Raw genomic sequence first — 20,306 nt, forward strand, 5'->3', positions numbered from 1 at the left:
GAGGGAGAGAGGGAGAGGGAGAGGGAGAGGGAGAGACTCATCAAGTGTTGGCCTCCTCAGGACTTGATTGTGCTCACTCACTGCTGTGGTCTGTTCTCCCACAATCTCTCTATTTAGGTTTGGTCCTCAAGATGATGGTGGTAAGGACCCTTTAAGAGGCATGGCTAGTGTGATGTTCTTAGGTCACCTAAAGGACAAACTGGTGTCCTGGAGTGAGTTACTGAGAACTTATTTAAACACAGCCTGCCTATGTCTCCTATGGTTTCCTCTATCCAGATGGGATGGCTTACAAGCACCCTGCCATTGGGCATGGAGTCCTTGCCACAACCAGCATTATGATGTTTTGTTTTGTTTTGTTTTTCCTGGAGGGAGAAAGACTCTAGTCTCCCCGAAAATGTGAGATAAATAGTGTGAAGTGGAAACTTGTAGTTCTTTGGAAAGTTAGTTATGTCAAATGTTGTTTTGCTGGGGCACACAGGTGATGTCTTGCTAAAGCAGGCACGTGAAAGACTACTTTCTTGAAGCAGACACAGGTGAAAGGATGTTGTGATATAGCAAACATGTGGAAGGACCTGTGATGGAGCAGTATAAATATGACCCCACAGACAGTGGCGGACCAGTACTGAGCTTTGGTTTGCTCCACCTCACTTTTCTTCGCTAAAACCATGAATACATTGGTTTATTGGTTGAGCTTAACTTGTGATAACATTACCATTGAGAGAAACTCACCCAAGAACTGCCCTTGAGGGTCCTGCAGCAGCTCGCTGCTGCTTTTAAGCCCTCACCTCAGACCAGTTGGCAAGCCTGGCGTTTGCTTCAGGATTGAACTACAGCTGCCTGGTGTCTGCGTGCTGAAAGGACTGGACTGTAACTGCTGGTTTGTGCACGGTGTCTGCCTGCCTAAAGGATTGGTCTGCAGCTGCTGAATCGTATTTCGTGTTTGCTATGGGACCGAACTGCTGCCAAAGAACAGGTCCGCTTCCCCCATATCCCAATAACTTTTCTCTTCCACTGCCTCTGCTGGGTGGCAGGCTAGGGGAAAGGTTGAACCCTTATTAAAAGCAGGTTGCAAAAATATGCATGCCTACAATAATGTCTTTTAAATTAAATTAACATGACTGACATATTTTGTTATAGAAATGAAAAAAAAAACATTAAGAAAAAGGTTTATTATACACACTAAGATCAGTAGTATCTGCTCTGGTGGCTGAATTCACTTGAGTTTCTGGGAGGATATGACTTGATTGATTCCACTTTGTATTTTCTGGAAGGATTCGCTCCTTGACTATCTTTCCCACACCCGTCTGACTCACCTCCTACTTCGTTTAGCCCTTCTGGTTACCCGGCTATGCCTCGCTTGCTTGTATTGCTCATGTAGACGTGACACCAGTTTTGTCCTTTGTCCTAGCAAACTAATACACTGCTGAGTTAACAGATGCCCCTGTCCTTCTAACAAAGCATTTTCAACTCTCCTTCCTCATCTGAGCCTATCAGTTCTCTATTTTCCTTCTCAACACTAAGCTAGTCTCATAGGGGAGGTTTTCTGGGAGCTGCTTAGAGATTTATAAAACCCTCAAGTCCAATAGATTAAAAAAAAAAAGCACATAGATAAAGTCACTTCATGGTGATAGACTTTCTTCCAGATATAATGTTCACTGCTGGATCTGGTAGTGCAGGTCTGTAATCCCAGTTCCTTGAAGGCTGAGGTGGAAAGGTGGAAAGTTCAAGGACAGTCTGAGCAACTTAGGCTTTCTTAAAATAAAAAATAAAGGCCAGGGTAGAGTGCTTGCCTATCACATACAAAACCATTGGTTCAGTACCTGCCATAAAAACAAACAAACAAACAAAACAAAAAAACCCCAAATCACCTCTCCCAGGCAGGTAGAGCAGTATTAGATTTGTTCTTTACAAATTGTTTTAGTTATAGTTACTGTTGCTGTGATGAAACACCATGACCAAAAGCAACTTGGGGGGAGTGTAATGGCTGGTTTTGTGTGTCCACTTGACACAAGCTGGAGTTATCACAGAGAAAGGAAACTCCCTTGAGGAAATGCCTTCATGAGATCCAACTGTAAGGCATTTTCTCAATTAGTGATCAAGGGGGAAGATCCATTGTGGGTGGTGCCATCCCTAGGCTGGCACTCCTAGGTTCTTTAAGAAAGCAAGTTGGGCAAGCCAAGGGAAGCAGTCTAGTAAGCAGCACCCCTCCATGGCCTCTGTATTAGTTCCTGCCTCCAAGTTCCTGTCCTGTGTGAGTTCCTGTCCTGACTTCTGTTGGTGATAAGCAGCAATGTGGAAGTGTAAACTGAATAAACCCTTTCTTCCCCAACTTGCTTCTTGGTCATGTTGTTTTGTGCAGGTATAGAAACCCTGACTAAGACATATTCTTCCAATATGGCAGACAGCATGCCAGCACACATGCATGGTACGAATGGCAGCACAGGTGACAGACAGTTCACAGGGCCACTGTGTGAGACTCCCTTGGACTTTAATTTTGGAAATTAGGTTTTTCTGGGACTTTAGTTTCTTTGTTTGAGGATGGGTGAAAACAAGTCTAAGAAAGTTTGTTTTGAAAAATTACTGAATGCACTCACTGATAAGTGGATATTAGCCCAGAAGCTCGGAATACCCAAGACACAATTCACAGACCACATGAAGCTCAAGAAGAAGGAAGACCAAAGTGTGGATACTTCTGTCCTCCTTAGAAGGGGAAACATAATACCCATGGGAGGAGTTACAGAGACAAAGTATAGAGCAGAGACTGAAGGAAAGGCCATCTAGAGACTGCCCCACTTGGGGATCCATCTCATATTCAGTCACCAAACCCAGACACTCTTGTGGATACCAACAAGTGCTTGCTGACAGGATCCTGATATAGCTGTCTCCTGAGGGGCTCTACTAGTGCCTGACAAATACAGAGGTGGATGCTCTTAGCCAACCATTGGACTGAGCACAGGGTCCCTAATGGAGAAACTAAAGAAAGAACCCAAGGAGCTGAAGGGGTTTGCAACCCCATAGGAGGAACAACAATGTGAACCAACCAGTACATCCCAGAGCTCCCAGGGACTAAACCGCAAACTAAAGAATAGACATGGAGGGACCCATGGCTCCAGTCACATATGTAGCAGAGGATGGCTTTGTTGATCATCAATGGAAGGAGAGGCCCTAGGTCCTGTGAAGGCTCTATGCCCCGGTGTAGGGGAATTCCAGGGCCAGGAAGCAGAAGTGGGTGGGTTGGTGAGCAGGGGGAGGAGGGAGGGGATAGGGGGCTTTTGGAGGGGAAACCAGGAAAGGGGATAACATTTGAAATGTAAATAAAGAAAATATCTAAATAAAAGAAAAAGAAACAAACAAAAGAAAAGAAAAATTGGGTTGGAGAGATGGCTCAGTGGTTAAGAGCACTGACTTCTCTTCCGAAGGTCCTGAGTACAAATCCCAGCAACCTCATGGTGGCTCACACCATAATGAGATCTGACTGCCCTCTCCTGGTGCATCTGCAGAGAGCTACAGTGTACTTAGATTAAATAAATAAATAAATAAATAAATAAATAAATAAATAAATAAAATTTAAAAAACTACTTGGAAAAGATGCTGCGAAGTACTGTGTAGGTGAGTGCTCAGTTAATGACTTCTCTCCCCTTTCAACACTTTGACTTAATTTTGGAAAAAAATTGCTCAAAAAACCACCTTATTAGTTCACAACTAATAGTGATTTTGATATTATTATAGGCGAAATAAAAACTCCCTGTTTGGGTTCTTGTTCACAGAAGGACATAAAGATAGTCAGGAGGCACTTGAGGACAGCTTTATGGGCATTAGCATCAGCCTTTCTGAGGGGGTGGTCTCTTGGCCGAGTGATTGACAGGCCCAGATGAATTAACTCTTAAGGGGAAAGACAACAGTATGACATGTTCTATTCTCCAGAGAAAGATCAGAATGCCTTTTCCACCCAGGGCCAGAGGTATATTACATTCTTTTGACTGGGAGGAATTTTCCAAAACTGACAAACCCAGTTGCGATGGTAGGGATGGAGTAAAGGCGCTGGCTCTCGATCTGGAATCTTCACACCATCCCAGTGGCTAGTGGAGCCCAGCAAGGGTGTTATCACTCAGGCTTAGCTCCTACCCACTCTGCCTTTAGAGATGAGGAGGGACTGCATAGCTACTGCCAATCAAATCTGAGATCCGAGTGTCCATTCGGCATTAAGAAGCGGTTCTTTAGTCGGGCAGTGGTGGCACATACCTTTAATCCCAGCACTTGGGAGGTAGAGGCAGGTGGATTTCTGAGTTCGAGGCCAGCCTGGTCTACAGAGTGAGTTCCAGGACAGCCAGGGCTACATAGAGAAACTCTGTGTGTGTGTGTGTGTGTGTGTGTGTGTGTCAGTCTTCCAGTCTCCCAACAACTGGTGCAGGGCCTGTTGCCTGTCTGTGGATCCCACACCCCTAAATGGACTACCTCATCTGGCCTCAGTGGGAGAGGGTGCCTCTAGTCCCACCTAGTCCCGAAGTGACTTGCAGTGTGTGTGTGTGTGTGTGTGTGTGTGTGTGTGTGTGTGTGTGTGTTGTGTTAGTGTGTGGGGGATGACACCCCTGCAGTTCCTTGGTAACTGGCCCAGGCTGGCCTTCTGTTGACCACCTCTGTCCCTGCATTGGGCTGATTGCTGTATCCTTCTCATATCAGACTACACATCCGGAGAGGTCTTTAACTCCCTTTGGGATGGTGGTAGGGACCCTGAAATTCGTGTCAACTTTGCTAGGGACTCCTTCTCTATCTATGGTGGTAAACAATCCTTTGTTTTATTTCTAGCATGACTGTACTCCTGTTTATTCTAAGGGGGAGAAATCCAGGAGGTGGGAACCCCTTTCATCAGCACCCCAGTCTCTACTGTCTTGGGGGATGGATGGATTCTTATAGTCATATTTGAATTTTAAATTGTGACAAATCTTACGTCTTCAATATTTTTATTTCCTCTAAACTGAAACTGCCCATGCTCTGGCTAGAACACATGGTCTACATTTAAGGATTTAAAGGATCTAGAACATTCCTTGTTGGTAGAGACCGTGCCTGCCATGTATGAGGCCCCCTAAATCCGATCTCTAATCAATCTCTTCAGGGTTACCCAGGGTGGGAAAACCATTGAATACACAGTTGCTTATTTTACAAATTTTCTGCACCCAAAGAGACCATCCTGTATCAGCGATATCCTTGGCCACGATTTCCAAGGTGGGAAGATTTTCTCAGCTAGCGTACTTTCTGCTGTTATTCGTCAAGGCAGACCTCAATCACTTCATCAGCACCCTGCCTGGGACCTAAGTGTCTGTGCTTACCTGAGCTCTTTAAAGCAACAAGAGCAGACGGACACTCCCGACCTTAATCTGTCCTGGCCCAAGGTTTGCGGGCGGTGGCTCAGGGCAGGTGAGTCCCCGCGCTCCGCAAGGCGCCTGCGGGCGGGAGCGGGTGGAACCGAGGGCGGCGGCTCTGGGCTCGGCTCAGCCGCAGCCATCGCAGCCTCCCGCGCCGCCCGCCTCCCCGAGCCCCCGAGCTGCGGCCGAGCTGAGGCAGCGCACCGCGGGGATGCTGGGCTGGGGGCAGGGCGCGGGGTAGGTGACTTTATCCCGCCTCTGTTGCCCGGCCCCGGGGAGCAATGACATCACGTGGCCCTTTCCACGCGCTGACACAAAGAGCGCCTGCGAGAGGCCTCGGCCAGGGAGGCCGGNGGCCGCCGCTGCCTCGCCGGGCCCCGGGGCTCCGCCAGCCCAGCTCTCCGCTCGCCGTCCGCATCCTCATCCTTCCGCCGTCGCCTCCGCCCGCGCCCCCTGCGCACCGCTGAGCCCGCCCGCCCGCCCGGGCGCCGGCCTCTTCCCATGCGGGCGGCGCGGGCCCTGGGAGGGGCGCCCGGAGCCAGCCGCGCAGCATGCACTGGGGGGTTGGCTTTGCCTCGTCCAGGCCGTGCGTGGTGGACCTGAGCTGGAACCAGAGCATCTCCTTCTTCGGCTGGTGGGCCGGGTCCGAGGAGCCCTTCTCCTTTTATGGGGACATCATCGCTTTCCCTTTGCAGGATTACGGTGGGATCATGGCAGGGCTGGGCTCGGATCCCTGGTGGAAGAAAACCCTTTATTTGACCGGGGGAGCTTTGCTGGCCGCGGCTGCGTATCTGCTCCACGAACTCCTGGTCATTAGGTGAGCCGGAGAGAGGGCCCCCGAAGAGGGCACTGACCGGGGCAGCTAGCCCGGTAGGGTTGGCTCGAAGGGGGTTCCGGAGCCAGCCCCTAGGTCCCGCCGCCCAAAGGTCCAAGCGTCCTCTCTCATCCTCTAACCCCCTAAGGCGTTTCACGGTCACCTGGCCACTTGTAAGGGACCATTTAGAGTTGATGGGAGGATTAAATTGGGAGGGGAAAGAAAGCGTTTGTCTTCCATCATTTCGATGCTAAAAGCAAAGTGCTGTGAGTCACTAGTGTTATGGATCAAAACAATCTGCTAAAGCCCATAGGAAGATTCTAACTGCAATCAATGCATTCGTAACAATAGAATAAAGCTCTGTAGAAATACTAAGGTACACTTTTCTAAACGCCTAATTGGTTTATGGGTAATGATGCTGGAATATTAACTATTAACCTCATCTTTACTTAAAAGGTCTCTCTTATTCTTCTCTATAAATGTCAACATTATTAAGAGGCTGCAGTTGCAGAAGCTTGGTGTAACCCTGTTCAGTTTTGATGCAGCCTTAACCCGCTTACCTGATTATCTGGTATGGAACTGTAAGCACCTAAAGCTTAAATACAATCATTCTGTGAGCAGTAGGAGATCCGAGGGCAGTGCTAGCACATGGAGCACTTGGCATAACAGGGAGTCTCCCTGGGCTGTAAACAGTTTCATGGCTGCCTGCCGCAGAATGTGTACAGGGCTGACTTGAAAATTACAATAAATGGATGCCCCTGCTGTTGGGACTGCTAGCCCCATAGATAGATCTTTAGTGCAGTAGTTGGTAGATACCACTGGGTACTGAGACAGCCTTTGGCTAATGGGCATGTCAATTTTGGGTTAAAATTTCCATGCATTTGGGGTCCCCGTCTCTGGAGATTATTGGAGGCAGAACATTTTTCTGTAGCTCAGAATTTCTCTTCTGGCCAGTATTTTCGAAGGAGCAAGGATGTGTACCATATTTTCCAGGGGCAGGGTGAAGGAGGGGCATGGTTCTAGAGGCTGTCAAGTGGCTGGTGACCTCTAATAGACTTCAGGAAGTGCAGGAGGGCACCATGATAGCCCTACCGAATTCACACTATTTGTTGGTTCTGAAAGGATAAGAAGGCATTTGGGTGTGAGAAAATGTGTTGGCTTTCATGTCATTTAGCCACAGTGGAAGACTGAGAAGTTGATTTTTAACTTCAGTACATCTCATTGAGCTCGGCGTCTTGAATTTAGTTGAGCCAGACACAAAAGTTTTAAAGTGAGATAGTATCAAGATTACTCCCCATCGGTGCCAGTCTGAGAACTCCGTTTCAAGTCAGGTTTCAGTCCATCTGAAGAACCCCACATCTGTGCAGCACTTTAAACAGTAGCCCTGTTGTTTCTCAGTTGTATTTCACTCCAAAAGCCTATGAAGACTGCCCCTGTACCATTCAGCTTCCCAGCCTTTCTCCAGTTTGTGGAGAGTGAAGGCTCCACAGATGTGGCTTCGATGACCTTGCAGAAATAACAGGGCCTTGGGAGCTCACTTGGAATAGACCACGCCCTTGAAGCTCAGGACCCTATATACTCTTGGCCAGGCTCTGAATCTTTACTTGGATCAAGGGGTTTTAGGACCCATGTTTGTTTACTTTTGTTTCTTGACAAAGGAATTGTTAAACCCCTATTATAATACCAACTGAAAGAAGGCAGCTGAAATTTTGGGAACTTAGTGTGTCTGTGATTGCATGGATCTGTAACAGCTACCACTAAGGAGTAGGAGGAGGTTAGGTAACTTGCTGAAGATCACACAGTGACAGGAGGAAGCCTGAGAGGTTCCAGTGTGGAGCTTGGGTGCTTGGGAGAGACCGCTTATTTTGAGGTGTTTTGTTGGGGGGAGGAAGGAAGAGAACCGAGAACAGGGGCATTTCCTGGGAAGTGAGGCCCGTGGTCAAGATGGTACTTTCTGCCAGCTTTCAGAGAGCTATATGGAGCAGTGAAGACGGGTTTCAGAGGGTACAAGAGAGGAAAACTTTCACTTGCTGAGAAATCTAAGATTCTATACAGTTAGACAAAATCAAAATCAAGTGTGTGGGAGGGAAATATAAAGTAGCCCCACTGTCTGAGTTCCTTGGCAACTGTCAATTCTCCCCTACCCTGCCTGGGCTTTCTGTTGCTCAGATTAGCGTTAATCTATGGCTTTGTCTCATGAGGAAGTAAAGTTATAAGGGTAATTAAGTCTAATTAGTGAGTATAACCAATGCATGCTTTTTTTTTTTGGGGGGTGAAGCATGGTTTCTTATTTGTGATATTACTTTGGTTATCTGTATTTTTCCACTGTTACATTTTAAAATATAATTGTTGTCTTAATCCTTTGCTTTCCCAGAGTAGAGTGGCGTCTATATTAAATTTACTCAAGCACCTGGAAATTTGCTCGTCAACCGAATGATTAAGTCATGATCTCATTGCCTGGCGCTCATTTGCACTTTGTGCACTCCAGCTAAAGGGTCCCCATCTGATCCCCAAGACTGACTCATTGCCTGTTACAGAGACAGGATCATCGCTGATGTTCTGAGAGCAGGGCCAGGAGCTAGTCTCCTGTTATGTTAGCCAGCGGGCCTCTGCAGGTGTTCTCTTATTCAGATCCCCTTCTAGGGTGGTTTTGTGATAAGGTTGCACAGGAAGCAACTCATCTGATCCTGTGACCTTAGCTAGGGAGAGAGTTCTGACATGTAGAAGGCGGCCTATGGGAATAGATTGTTTGGGTTCAAATTTGAGTCAGCCTTTTGATACATATACATATACGTATATGTATATATATATTTTATATTATATATATAAATATATATATATATAAATATATATATATATATTTTACTGAGCAAAGTCAGTTGTGAGGTGTGTATATGTGTGCATATATATATATATATATATATATATATATATATATATGGATTGTATGGATTGCAATGTACTAGGGATTGATCCCAGTGCTTTACCCATGGAAGTCAAGTACCCAACCACAGAGTTATATCCTCACTTCACTCATTTTTTGGCATTTTTTGACACGGTCTAACTGAATTGCCTAGGCTGGCCTTGAACTTGCAATTTTCTTGCCTATGCCTTCTGAATAGTTGGAATCTGCTGCTCTACTTGGCCTGACAGACTTGGTCTCAGATTGGAGTTCCTTGGGCAAGTTACTTTCTGACTTTGAAGTGTCCTGTCTACTACAGAGCATTAGTATGGCGTCCCAAATTTAAACTCTAGCAATGCCCACTTTAGAGTGCTGTTATCAAATGTGAGTAGGTTAATGTGGCCCGTGTCTATAAAGTCACTGGCACATGTTGGCACATGACCAGCATCCTTATGACTATGATAGGGTCTAAATTAACCTTTAGAACTTGACTCTTCTGGCCAGTAAGGCAGAGGATTTCCTATTTATTTCCTTTTAGTTCTTAAGCCTTTGCCTCTCTAATTTATATAAAACCATTACTTTGTGATGTGAATCATTTTACTGGGCAAAGTCAGTTGTGAAGTGTAGCATTTGTATTGTTTACTAATATAGTCAAAATTGGTCCTGGATTTTAATATCTGACCTCCCACGCATTTCATAAAACGGAAAACCTCTGTTTTATAGTAAATGCTTTTAACTCTATTGGCTTGTAATTTCAGAATGAGTCATTCTGAGGTCTTTAAATGGAGTAGGCTCTTGGTTGGTAAGCCCCAAGAGAACTTGTTTTATGAAGTGGAGATGCTGGCGTTAGTGTGCACCATGTGTGGATGGTGACAAGCCATTTCTGCTTGGCTAGAAGTAGGTGTAGGACTAAACCCAGATTTGGAGAGGGGAAGTTTAGAGGGGTCCAAGGCTTGAGAATTGTCTGGGAAATGCTAGGCGAACAAAACGGTGGAAATTGTAGTAGGTCTCTGAGGGGTGTATAAGCCAGATTGGGTGAAATTGGAAGTGAACAAGACCATATCTTATTGTGTAAGAATACATTTCTGCTCACTTTTAATGCTTGATGGTGTACTAAATGTTCACAGATAACATTTTATTTAATCCTTGTGATTGTCAATATAGAAAAGGAACCAGGATTTTCAGTATCAGATTTCCTGAAGATGTGGGTCATGGTGCAGCCTGCCCATTCTGTTAGCTCCTCATTTTATAGAGAAGGGTATTGTCTAATGTAGGCACTGTCCAGGTTCTGCAGAGCACTGCCAATGTGACTATCTTTGTACCCAGGATCCTTTGCAGCCCAGGTAGACCATGAACCTGTGATCCTTCTGTATCTGCCTCCTGAGAGCCAGGATTACAGGCCTAAAGTACCATTCTCACCTTCTAGTGTTTGCCATCCATCAAATATATGTACTATATCTACTTCATAAGGTTGTTTTGCACAAGAAAACCAAGAAGGATGACCATCGTATGGATACTTCATCCCTCCTTAGAATAAGGAACAAAATACCCATGAAAGGATATAGATACAGAGACAAAATTTAGAGCTAAGATGAAAGGATGGACTATTCAGAGACTACCCTATCCGGGGATCCATCCCATCATCAGCCACCAAAACCAGATACTAATGCACATGCCAGCAAGATTCTGCTGAAGGGACCCTGATATAGCGGCCTCTTGTGAGGCTATACCAGTGCCTGGCAAACATAGAAGTGGATGCTCACAGTCAGCTATTGGATGGAACACAGGGCCCCCAATGGAGGAGCTAGAGAAAGTACCCAAGGACCTGAAGGGGGATGCAACCCTGTAGGTGCAACAACAATATGAACTAGCCAGTACCTCCAGAGCTCTTGTCTGTAGCTGCATATGTAGTAGAAGATGGCCTAATCGGCCATCANTGGGAAGAGAGGCCCCTTGGTCTTGCAAACTTTATATGAGTCAGCGCAGGGGAAGGCCAGGGCCAAGTAGTGGGAGTGGGTGGATAGGGGAGAAGGGTCGGGGGGATGGTATAGGTAACTTTCAGGATAGCATTTGAAATGTAAATAAAGAAAATAATAATAATAATAATAATAATAATAATAATAATAATAATAATAATAAAGTAACTATAAAAAAATAAGGTTGTTTTGAAGATTAAATAAAGCAATGGCCATGAAACATGCACGGTCAGGTGGTGCACATAGTAACCACAAAATGCCTGTCTCCCAAATACTCCGCTTGCCCATAGGCTGCACATAAGGAAGCAGGTTGGTTTGTAAGGACTTCCCTGAGCCACTGGGTTATAGTCATCTAAGAGTCTGTAAGACCCTCCCGTATGTCCACTATGCTTCTGGTCTCTAAACTCCGGATGAGGTGTGACCTATCACACACACTTTTTTTTGCTTGTTCATGGAAGGGTACAATCCCACAGGGTCCTCTTGAGAACTGAGGCAACAGGAAACTAACATGCAGGCTATCCTCTCTTTCTGTTTTGGTTTTGACAGGAAACAGCAAGAGCTCGACTCCAAAGATGCTATTATTTTGCATCAGTTTGCAAGACCTAACAATGGTGTCCCCAGCTTGTCTCCTTTCTGTTTGAAAATGGAAACTTACTTAAGAATGGCTGACCTACCCTATCAGGTACTTGTTTGCAAATATGTTTTATTCTTATGACATCAATATCACCTGGAGGAAGGGGTCGTCAATGTCACACAAGTGGATATCAGAGAAGGCGGGGACTGAAGGTAACAGTACCCAGTCGTCAGTAAGAGAGGCATGTGACTCCAGGATCTATTGACTATTTTTTTTTCTCCCCATCAGTTTTAATGAAGGACTCGGTATTTCTTTTAATGTGTTCTTTGGCTGGAGGCTTGCCTAGGCTTATGGAGCAGCTGGTGAGGCTGCCTGGTGGAACTTTTAGGATTTCATCTGTCATTTTGTCCTCCGTGAATGTGGGGTTAGAAGGCACAATAGACTGGGAGTTCTAGGACCTGAAGCTAGTGCCTCATGTGTACCAGACAAGGTGCTCTCCCACCTAGCAATAGCTCTGGCCTTTGAAGAGATTTTTAACTGCTCTATGTTTTGCTCAAGTGGCTTTTAAGGAAGTACCTGTTCATTTCAGCCTGAAAGAAGCAATTAAGAGATGTTGGAGAGATGTTGGTTAAGAGCATTTGTGACTCACAGAGAGGACCCTGGTTCAGTTCTAGCACCTACAGGGTAGTTCATGATCATGTGTGATTTCAGTTACAGGGGATCCCGTGCCCTCTTCTGACTTTGAGGCATCAAGACAAGCATGTGGCACACAGATATACAAGTAGGCAAAAAACCGACACGTGAAGTAAATAAATAAAAAAATTATAAGAAGAAATTCAAGAAAAAAGAAGGAAAAAGAAACACACATACCCCATATATACATGAACGTACATACATACATACATACATACATACACATTCTTATGTAATAAATAATTTGCAAGTATTTTCACCCCATGAAAAAAGAAAATATGCCAGAATCCTAATTATGGCTAATTAATGATGTTTAGAATATGGATAATTTTTAATACACACATTCATTTAAATTTACAAATTTTCCTAAACATGAAAATAGAAATAAACATTATTTCATAGAAAGAATAAACAAAAGAATGTACTTGAAGACATCCATTTTTCTCTCCGTTATGCTGGAGGTGGCTAACACATTTCCTTGTATTATTGTTGTTCTGTGGTTACTTTGTGCAGCTTAAAATTTTTCCTCTTAATGTTCCCCCTTTTAACAAGTTCTAAATGTATGGAAGTTTGCTATAGCTTTGTTTCTCTAATTGTTTTTGATGTTATGAGCACAGAAAATAGTCTCTGACACCAGTTCCTTCAGTTTGCTGAGACTTTATGCAAATGCACAATCTTATTCTTTCAGGGCAGGGTTTCCCTGTGTAGCACTGGCTGTCCTAGAACTCACTCTGGCCTTAGAGTGAGCCCGAACTGGCTTCCAACTCAGAGATCCTCCTTCCTCTGAGATCCGCCTGCTGCTGCCTCTCAAGACTAAAGGCATGCGCCACCACCTCCCGTGTGACGATTTAAAATTGAATTTGTCACATAGTGAGGTGGGTTCTCTAGCCCCCCCCCCCCCCCCGGTTCTTATTCGCTTGGGATCTCTTTCTCCATCTCTCTATCTTTTATACATTTGCTTCTCATAGGTAGTGCATTGCTTGTATTGGATCTGAGAGTCTTACTGGCTTTGCATCTTGGACATAGCATTCTTAGAGCTTCTCACTTGGTACATTTATATAAAAAAGTGTTTGAAATCCATTTACCCATTTACCTATACATATCCTACACAGGCTATTTTTTATTTTCTTTCTTTCCCTTCCTTCCTTCCTTTCTTTCTTGAGACAGGACCTTACTATGTAGCTCTGGCTGGCCTAGAACTCACTATATAGACCAGGCTAGCCTTAAAAATCTCAGAGATCTGTTCTCCTCTGTGCCTTTTGGATGCTGAGATTAAAGGCATGTGCCACACTACCTGGCTTTGGGAATTTTCTTGGTGAATATTTTCCTGGTAAGTCTCCATGGCATGGCATTTCTGAAACGGCTCACCCCCACCCCCAGTTTCACATGTCATAAATTTCTTTCCCAAATTCTTTGCTTTTAGCGTTTGGAAACTATTAATTACCCCAATGTCTTTTTTTTTACTCTGATGTTGCTACTGAGAACTTTGTTGGTGGTGGTGATTTTTAAAAACAGTCTCACTATGTAATCTAGGCTGGCCTGGAACTGGCTCTGTAGAGTAGGCTCGCCACATACCCAGTAGCTAGAGTCAGTCCTTGAATTCAACCCTTTGCCTCTCAACTGCTGGCAGCTACTGAGAAACTTAACAGTAATCTCATTCTTTTTTCTCTCTGACTTTTTTAGAATTGGCTTTTAAACTTAATACTCTATTGAGTGCTCTCTCTCTCTCTCTCTCTCTCTCTCTATATATATATATATATATATATATATATATATATCACCTATCTATCCGTACCCTGTGCTTTTTCACCTTTTTATTTATTGTATGTGTTCACACACATGCAGATGATGCATCTGCATACCATGACACATATGTGAAGGTCAAAGGACAACTTCCACCATGTAGATCTTAGGAATCAAACACAGGTCACCAGGCTTAGTGGCAGGCACCCTCACTTGCTGAGCCATCTCACCAGCCCCTCTGGTTCTTTTTAAATTCTTTTGAGTTTTTTTTTTTTTTTTAAGATCTTTATTTATTTATTTATTTATTATATGTAAGTACACTGTTGCTGTCTTCAGACACTCCAGAAGAGGGAGTCAGATCTCATTACAGATGGTTGTGAGCCACCATGTGGTTGCTGGGTGTCTTAGGGTTTCTATTCCTGCACAAACATCATGATCAAGAAGCAAGTTAGGGAGGAAAGGGTTTATTCTGCTTACGTTCCCATACTGCTGTTCATCACCAAAGGAAGTCAGGACTGAAACTCAAGCAGGTCAGAAAGCAGGAGCTGATGCAGAAGCCATGGAGGCATGTTCTTTACTGACTTGCCTTCCCTGGCTTGCTCAGCCTGCTCTCTTATAGAACCAAGACTACCAGCCCAGAGATGGCACCACCCACAAGGGGACCTTCCCCCTTGATCACTACAGATCTGGATCTCCTGGGGATCTCATTACAGCTGGATCTCTTGGAGGAATTTCCCCAGCTGAAGCTCCTTTCTCTGTGATAACTCCAACCTGTGTCAAGTTGACACAAAATTAGCCAGTCCACTGGGATTTGAACTCATGACCTTTGGAAGAACAGTCAGTGCTCTTAACCGCTGAGCCATCTCTCCAGCCCGTCTTTTGAGTTATTATGTGTCTTTGTCTTTTTAGACAATGCAAAAAGCAATGGATTTGCATTATAACATTTTCTTTCTTTTATTAAACATAATTGAGCCTTTTAAATCTTTAGAGATGGGACTGGGAGGTGGTTCAGTGGCTAAGAGCACTGACTGCTCTTTCAGAGGTCCTGAGTTCAATTCCCAGGAACCACATGGTAGCTCATAAGCATCTGTAATAAGATCTGATGTTCTCTTCTGGTGTGTCTGAAGACAGCTACAGTGTACTCACATAAATAAAATAAATACATCTTAAACAAATCTTTAGAGATACGCAATAGCCCAATAAGTGTTAGCATAAATACCATTTCTTAGAACAATAAATTTTCAAAAAAAGAAACATTTACTGAAAACAGTAACTTTTTTTTTTGCATTTTATAAATCTATTTCATTATAGATTATTAGGTAGCTTTAGTCTCATATCTGTTTTATATGTAATATTTTATATGTAGATGTCTGCAATCTATGAGGAAAATCTAACCCCACAAAGATGTGTGGTCTAGAAATAGAAAAGTTTGCTTCGGGTTTTATTGTTGCTTAGAGAGTGGTCTCTTTGGTTGTGAGGATACTTTGTCTAATTTGACCTCTCCTCCACTGCTCCCCCACTCTCTTGGTGGTCCAGTTCTTCACCCCAAATAGTCTCCTCCTCCAGTTTTCAGGTCACATGAATTCCATTTTCTCAACACTCAGGTCCTCCTCCTAGTTTCGTGGGACACACAGGCACATGCATATGTATAAATTTAAATCTTAGTGTTTGCATATGGAAGAAAACATGAGCTTGTTCTTCCTGAGTCTGGCCTGTGTCATTTACCATAGTGATTTCCAGTTGAACCCATTTCTCAGTAAGTGACATAATTTCATTCTTCTTTATAGCTCAGTAAAACTCCACTGTGTATACACAGCACATTTCTTTAATAGTCCTCATATTGTTGGACCCTTAGTCTGGTGGTATCACTTGGCTGTTGGGAGCAGTGTTGCACTAAACAAAACCTGCAACTGTTGCCTGGATTCCTTCAGCTGTGCACCCAGAAGTGGTGTGGCTGGCTCACGTGCTGGCTTTTTTTTTTTTTTTTTTTAAGAAACCTTCATTCCGCATATGGACTGTACCAATTTATATCCAGTAGTATTCTAAGTGCTAAATGTTCTTGGGAGTGTTTGCTGTCATTGTCCTGGTGAGTGCCACTCAGACTAGACAGTGATGGCTATGAGCTTTTTTATAAAATTTTTTCTTCTGGGGGACCTAATCATCAATATTTAAAAAATATTTCCTTTAATAATTGCTTGCTTTTCTCCGTGCCTGTTCCCTGTTGTCTAGATATTTGTCCTTCTGCTTTTCTGTCTCTTGTCTGTGCTGCTCTATAAGTCTCTCCTGCTTCATGGAACTTTCCTTTCATTGAGCATTCAATGCTGTATTCTGTTTTTGTAACCATTATGTTGCTGGGTTTTTGTTGTTGTTCTTTTAATTTATTTTATTGTTTTATTTTTTTTAATTCCGTGTGCCTGTGTGTCTAGGGGTGTGCACGTGTGTACAGGTGCTTGCAGAGGCCACAGGTACCTGATTCCTTTGAGGCTGGATCACAGGAATCTGCCTAACCTGGGTGGTGGGAATCAAACTTGGGTTCTCTGAAAAAGCAGCCTGCTTTTAACTGTTGAGCCATCTATCTAGCCCCTCATGGTGTTGTCATCTGTTGTGTTCTTTCTTTTTAGACTTTTCCCCCTGTGTTGTCTTGGTTGGCCATTCCTCTGGCCTCTACCTCCCAAGTGTGTGTCACCATTCCTGGTCAGCTGTTGACTAAAGTTTCTCTCTGTCTCTCTCTCTCTGTCTCTCTCTGTCTCTGTCTCTGTCTCTNTCTCTCTCTCTCTCTCTCTCTCTCTCTTCCTCCCCCCTCTCCATTATGCTAACTAGAAGCATTTGGTCTGACCCCAGTATTTCTGCCTCATGCTGCCTGTACTCAGCATGTTAGTCCTTTCTCTTGTGGTTGTACTCATCAGAGGTTCACGTTTTGTTTTTAGATCTCCCATCAGGGAAGATCTAAAGATCTCTGCCTGAGAATTTGTGCTGGGAAAGAGCTAGAGCCCCTCCAAGGCCTTCAGCCTCCACTTCCTATGTTCTACTTAATTGCTCATCTTGCGTCCCAGCTCTCTGGCTCGATTACTTCTGTCTTCTATGGACAACTTGAACGACTAATATAAATCGCAGGCCCAGTCCTTCCCGCAGGTTCACTTACGGTTATTACTTCCCCTCCTTTGCTTTAGATCTCTTTTTATATGCTTTTAGAAAGAGGTTTTTAACACACCATTTGAAGGTACTGTGCAGAAATCAAGACACTCCCCTTACAGTGCTTTAACATGCACATTTCCTGGAAAAAAAAAAACAAACAGTTTTTCTACAAAATTACAATATACATCAGATACATGGGCTTTTATCAAAGTGTTACGTAGTTTACAAAAAGGTAGTTACATCATTTCAGATGTAGCCACTGGGAGGTGTTTGGTAGTTCTGCAGTGGGGTGAGGATTCATTTTGTTACTTAGTTACAAGCAATTGAGCTGAAAATTTAGCGGTCAGGATAGTAAGTCACACCCCAAGACTCTGAAATTAGGCTTTAAAATTCTTTATCTCAAAATAGTGATGATGATACCCAAAGTTTTTTTACTTAGATCTAGTCATATCTAAGTGAATTATAATTATCTCTAAATTGTTGTTTCTTGCTTTTTAGCTTCAAAGCAAATGTTGATTATGAAAACGTTTTTAAGTTATCATATCCAGAATTGATCTCTAATTTTTATTTCTGTAGTTTTATTTTATTTTAGTTTTGTTTTTTTTCTCAGGTCAGGGTCTCACTGTGCAGTTCTGGCTGTCCTGGAACTCACTATGTAGACCATGTTGGCCTTGAACTCACAGGCTGGCCTGTCTCTGCCCCTGGAGTGTTGAGATTAAAGTCATGTGCCACTCTGCTCAGCAGGTAGTGTCAGCTGGATACTGTGAGTGTAGATTGCCATTGCAATTTGTTTTTTGGGGAGAGGGTGCTAGGTCAACCAACGGCCTATGTATGGGAGGCAAGTGATCTACCACCGAGTTATAACCTCAACTTTTAAATTTTGTTTCGTTTGCATGCGTGCACCGTGGTGTGCCCTTCCATATGTGTGCATATTGGAATGTGTGTGCTGGAGTCCCGAGGTGGATGAGAAGCTTCCTTTATTGCCTGCCCACCATATTCACTAAGGCAGGGTATCTCAATCAAACCTAGAGCTTGCCGATTTGGTTAGTCTCACCAGCTTGCTTTGGGGTCCTGTCTCTCATCTCTAGGGTTGGAATTACAGGTGAGTCATCATCCTCACCCAGCATTTACATGGGCTCTGAGCCCCTAAACTCTGGTCTTCCTATTTGCATGGTAAGCATTTTAAATTGTATTATTTTTTGAGACAGTTCTCAGTATGTAGCTCAAACAAGCCTTGAACTCTACTATGTTGTCCACATTGCCTTAGCCTCTTGTGTACAGGGCTATAAGCATATGCTACTCTGCTTAATTACACCCTGATTCTGAGGCAGAGTGCATTGTTGAAGCTANATTGCATCTGGAGCGATGGGTCTAAAAGAGACATGGTAGGAAGATTCCAGTGCAGCAAGAGGAATGGGCAGCAGAGGCAGTCTCGTGTCACGATTTTACGTCTCTCGAATACAAATTCCACAAACGTCAGGCGCACTAGTAACTTTTAGGAAAGGGTGACATTTCTTTTAGTTAGCATTAAGGATAATATCTATGTAGCGGTCATGTATGATTGTGTAGGTCACTTTCTCTATAACAGAATAAGGCCAAAGCTTCTCCAATCCCAACATGAATGGTTTTGTAGACAGTAATTTTTATTGTCTTTGAGAGCTTCACACATGCATACACTGTATTTAGATCATCTTTACCCTCAGTTCTTCCCTCTAACTCCTCCTGAGTCTGCTTTTCCACCCCCTTCTCTCTTTGACTCATGGACCATATTCACAGAGAAGATTCTTCTTTCTCTTCTAGCAGCCCTCCCCTGCCTCCTCCTGCCAATCCCTTCTCCGACCATGTTGTCACTTACTGGCTTATCTTATAGGGTCCCGTGCAGCTAACCACAGATGCGAGGTACCGTGAGAGCGCTCCTATCATGTCCACATGGCTGCCGTGCCCTGGTCATCTCCAGCGTGTGGGTCTTAATCCCAGTACCCCCCCTAAAGAAACCAAGTGTAATTTCAGGCTTTTCCACCCAAGCTCCGCTTCCCAAATAATGACTCAGAGGGTTATTATTTATTTTAAAAAATGCTTTGGCCGTAAGACAGGCTTGTTCCCATTAGCTCGTGTCTGCCACATGGCTAGTTACCTCCTCAGTTTTGTACATATGGGGAAATCTCTGGTGCTTGACTCTATCCCAGAGTTCCTTTCTCCCTGCCAGATGTCCCACCTTTTAATCCTGTCCCAGCTTATTGGCTATCATATTTTTATTGACAGGTGATGCTTCCACACAGTACCCAAGATTATCCCTACCCACAAAAGACCCAGGAGTTTTTGTTTCATTTCTGAAATTCTTGAAGTTTCGGAATTACGAGGCAGAGTTGGCTTGCGCTCTTCTAGAATCTTCTGTTATAAAGGCGTTTTCTTGTCTAGGGCTTGGCCAGAATGCTGTCTTGGTTTTAGTTTGGTTTCTCTGGCAGAGAAGGTGGGTAATGGCTAGCCTTTGCAACAAGGGTCGTCTTAGGTCTGTGAAGGAAGAGGCGTTTATAGATTTTTAAATAGTTGGGAGAAAATAAAAATAATAATGTTTTATCATACACGAAGTTCAGATCTCCATGTCCTGACTTTTTATTGGAAACAGCCAAACTCGTTCACTTGTGGTGACCCATGCTGCAATGTTGAGCTGTTAGTGAGACTTTAAAGCCTGGACGGGTTATTTATTACCTGGCTTTCTGTAGGAAGATTTTGCTGACCCCTATTCTAGAGACACACTTAAAGATGTTCATGATTTATATCCCAAATTTTATCTAATGCTTTCTTCTATTAAAAAAAAAAGCCCACAACTTTCTATAGCTAACATTGACATGCAACACGCCACACATGTTTCGAGTGTAAATTTTGATAATTTTTTTTCAGCCAGGTAAGTACTCATGAACCCATTGTCACCGTCAAGATTGAAAGTATCAACCAAGCATGGTGGTGAATACTTGTAATCCTAAAGATTTATTTATTTATTATATGTAAGTATACTGTAGCTGTCTTCAGACACTCCAGAAGAGGGCGTCAGATCTTGTTACGGATGGTTATGAGCCACCATGTGGTTGCTGGGATTTGAACTCCG

General features: G+C 43.8%; 1 protein-coding gene across 1 annotated transcript in view; it reads left to right on the forward strand.

Annotated features, from left to right (window-relative positions):
- The first annotated feature begins 5,648 nt into the window (after positions 1–5,648).
- Faxc (failed axon connections homolog, metaxin like GST domain containing) overlaps positions 5,649–20,306 on the forward strand; it is a 66,774-nt gene continuing 52,116 nt past the window's right edge. Inside the window, exons 1-2 of the mRNA XM_021222235.2 lie at positions 5,649–6,180; positions 11,602–11,737. Of these exons, the coding sequence (XP_021077894.1) occupies positions 5,915–6,180; positions 11,602–11,737 (402 nt within the window). The 5' untranslated portion in view covers positions 5,649–5,914. The remainder of the gene's footprint in view (positions 6,181–11,601; positions 11,738–20,306) is intronic.

This window comes from Mus pahari, chromosome 22, assembly GCF_900095145.1.
Source record: "Mus pahari chromosome 22, PAHARI_EIJ_v1.1, whole genome shotgun sequence".
NCBI lineage: Eukaryota > Metazoa > Chordata > Mammalia > Rodentia > Muridae > Mus > Mus pahari.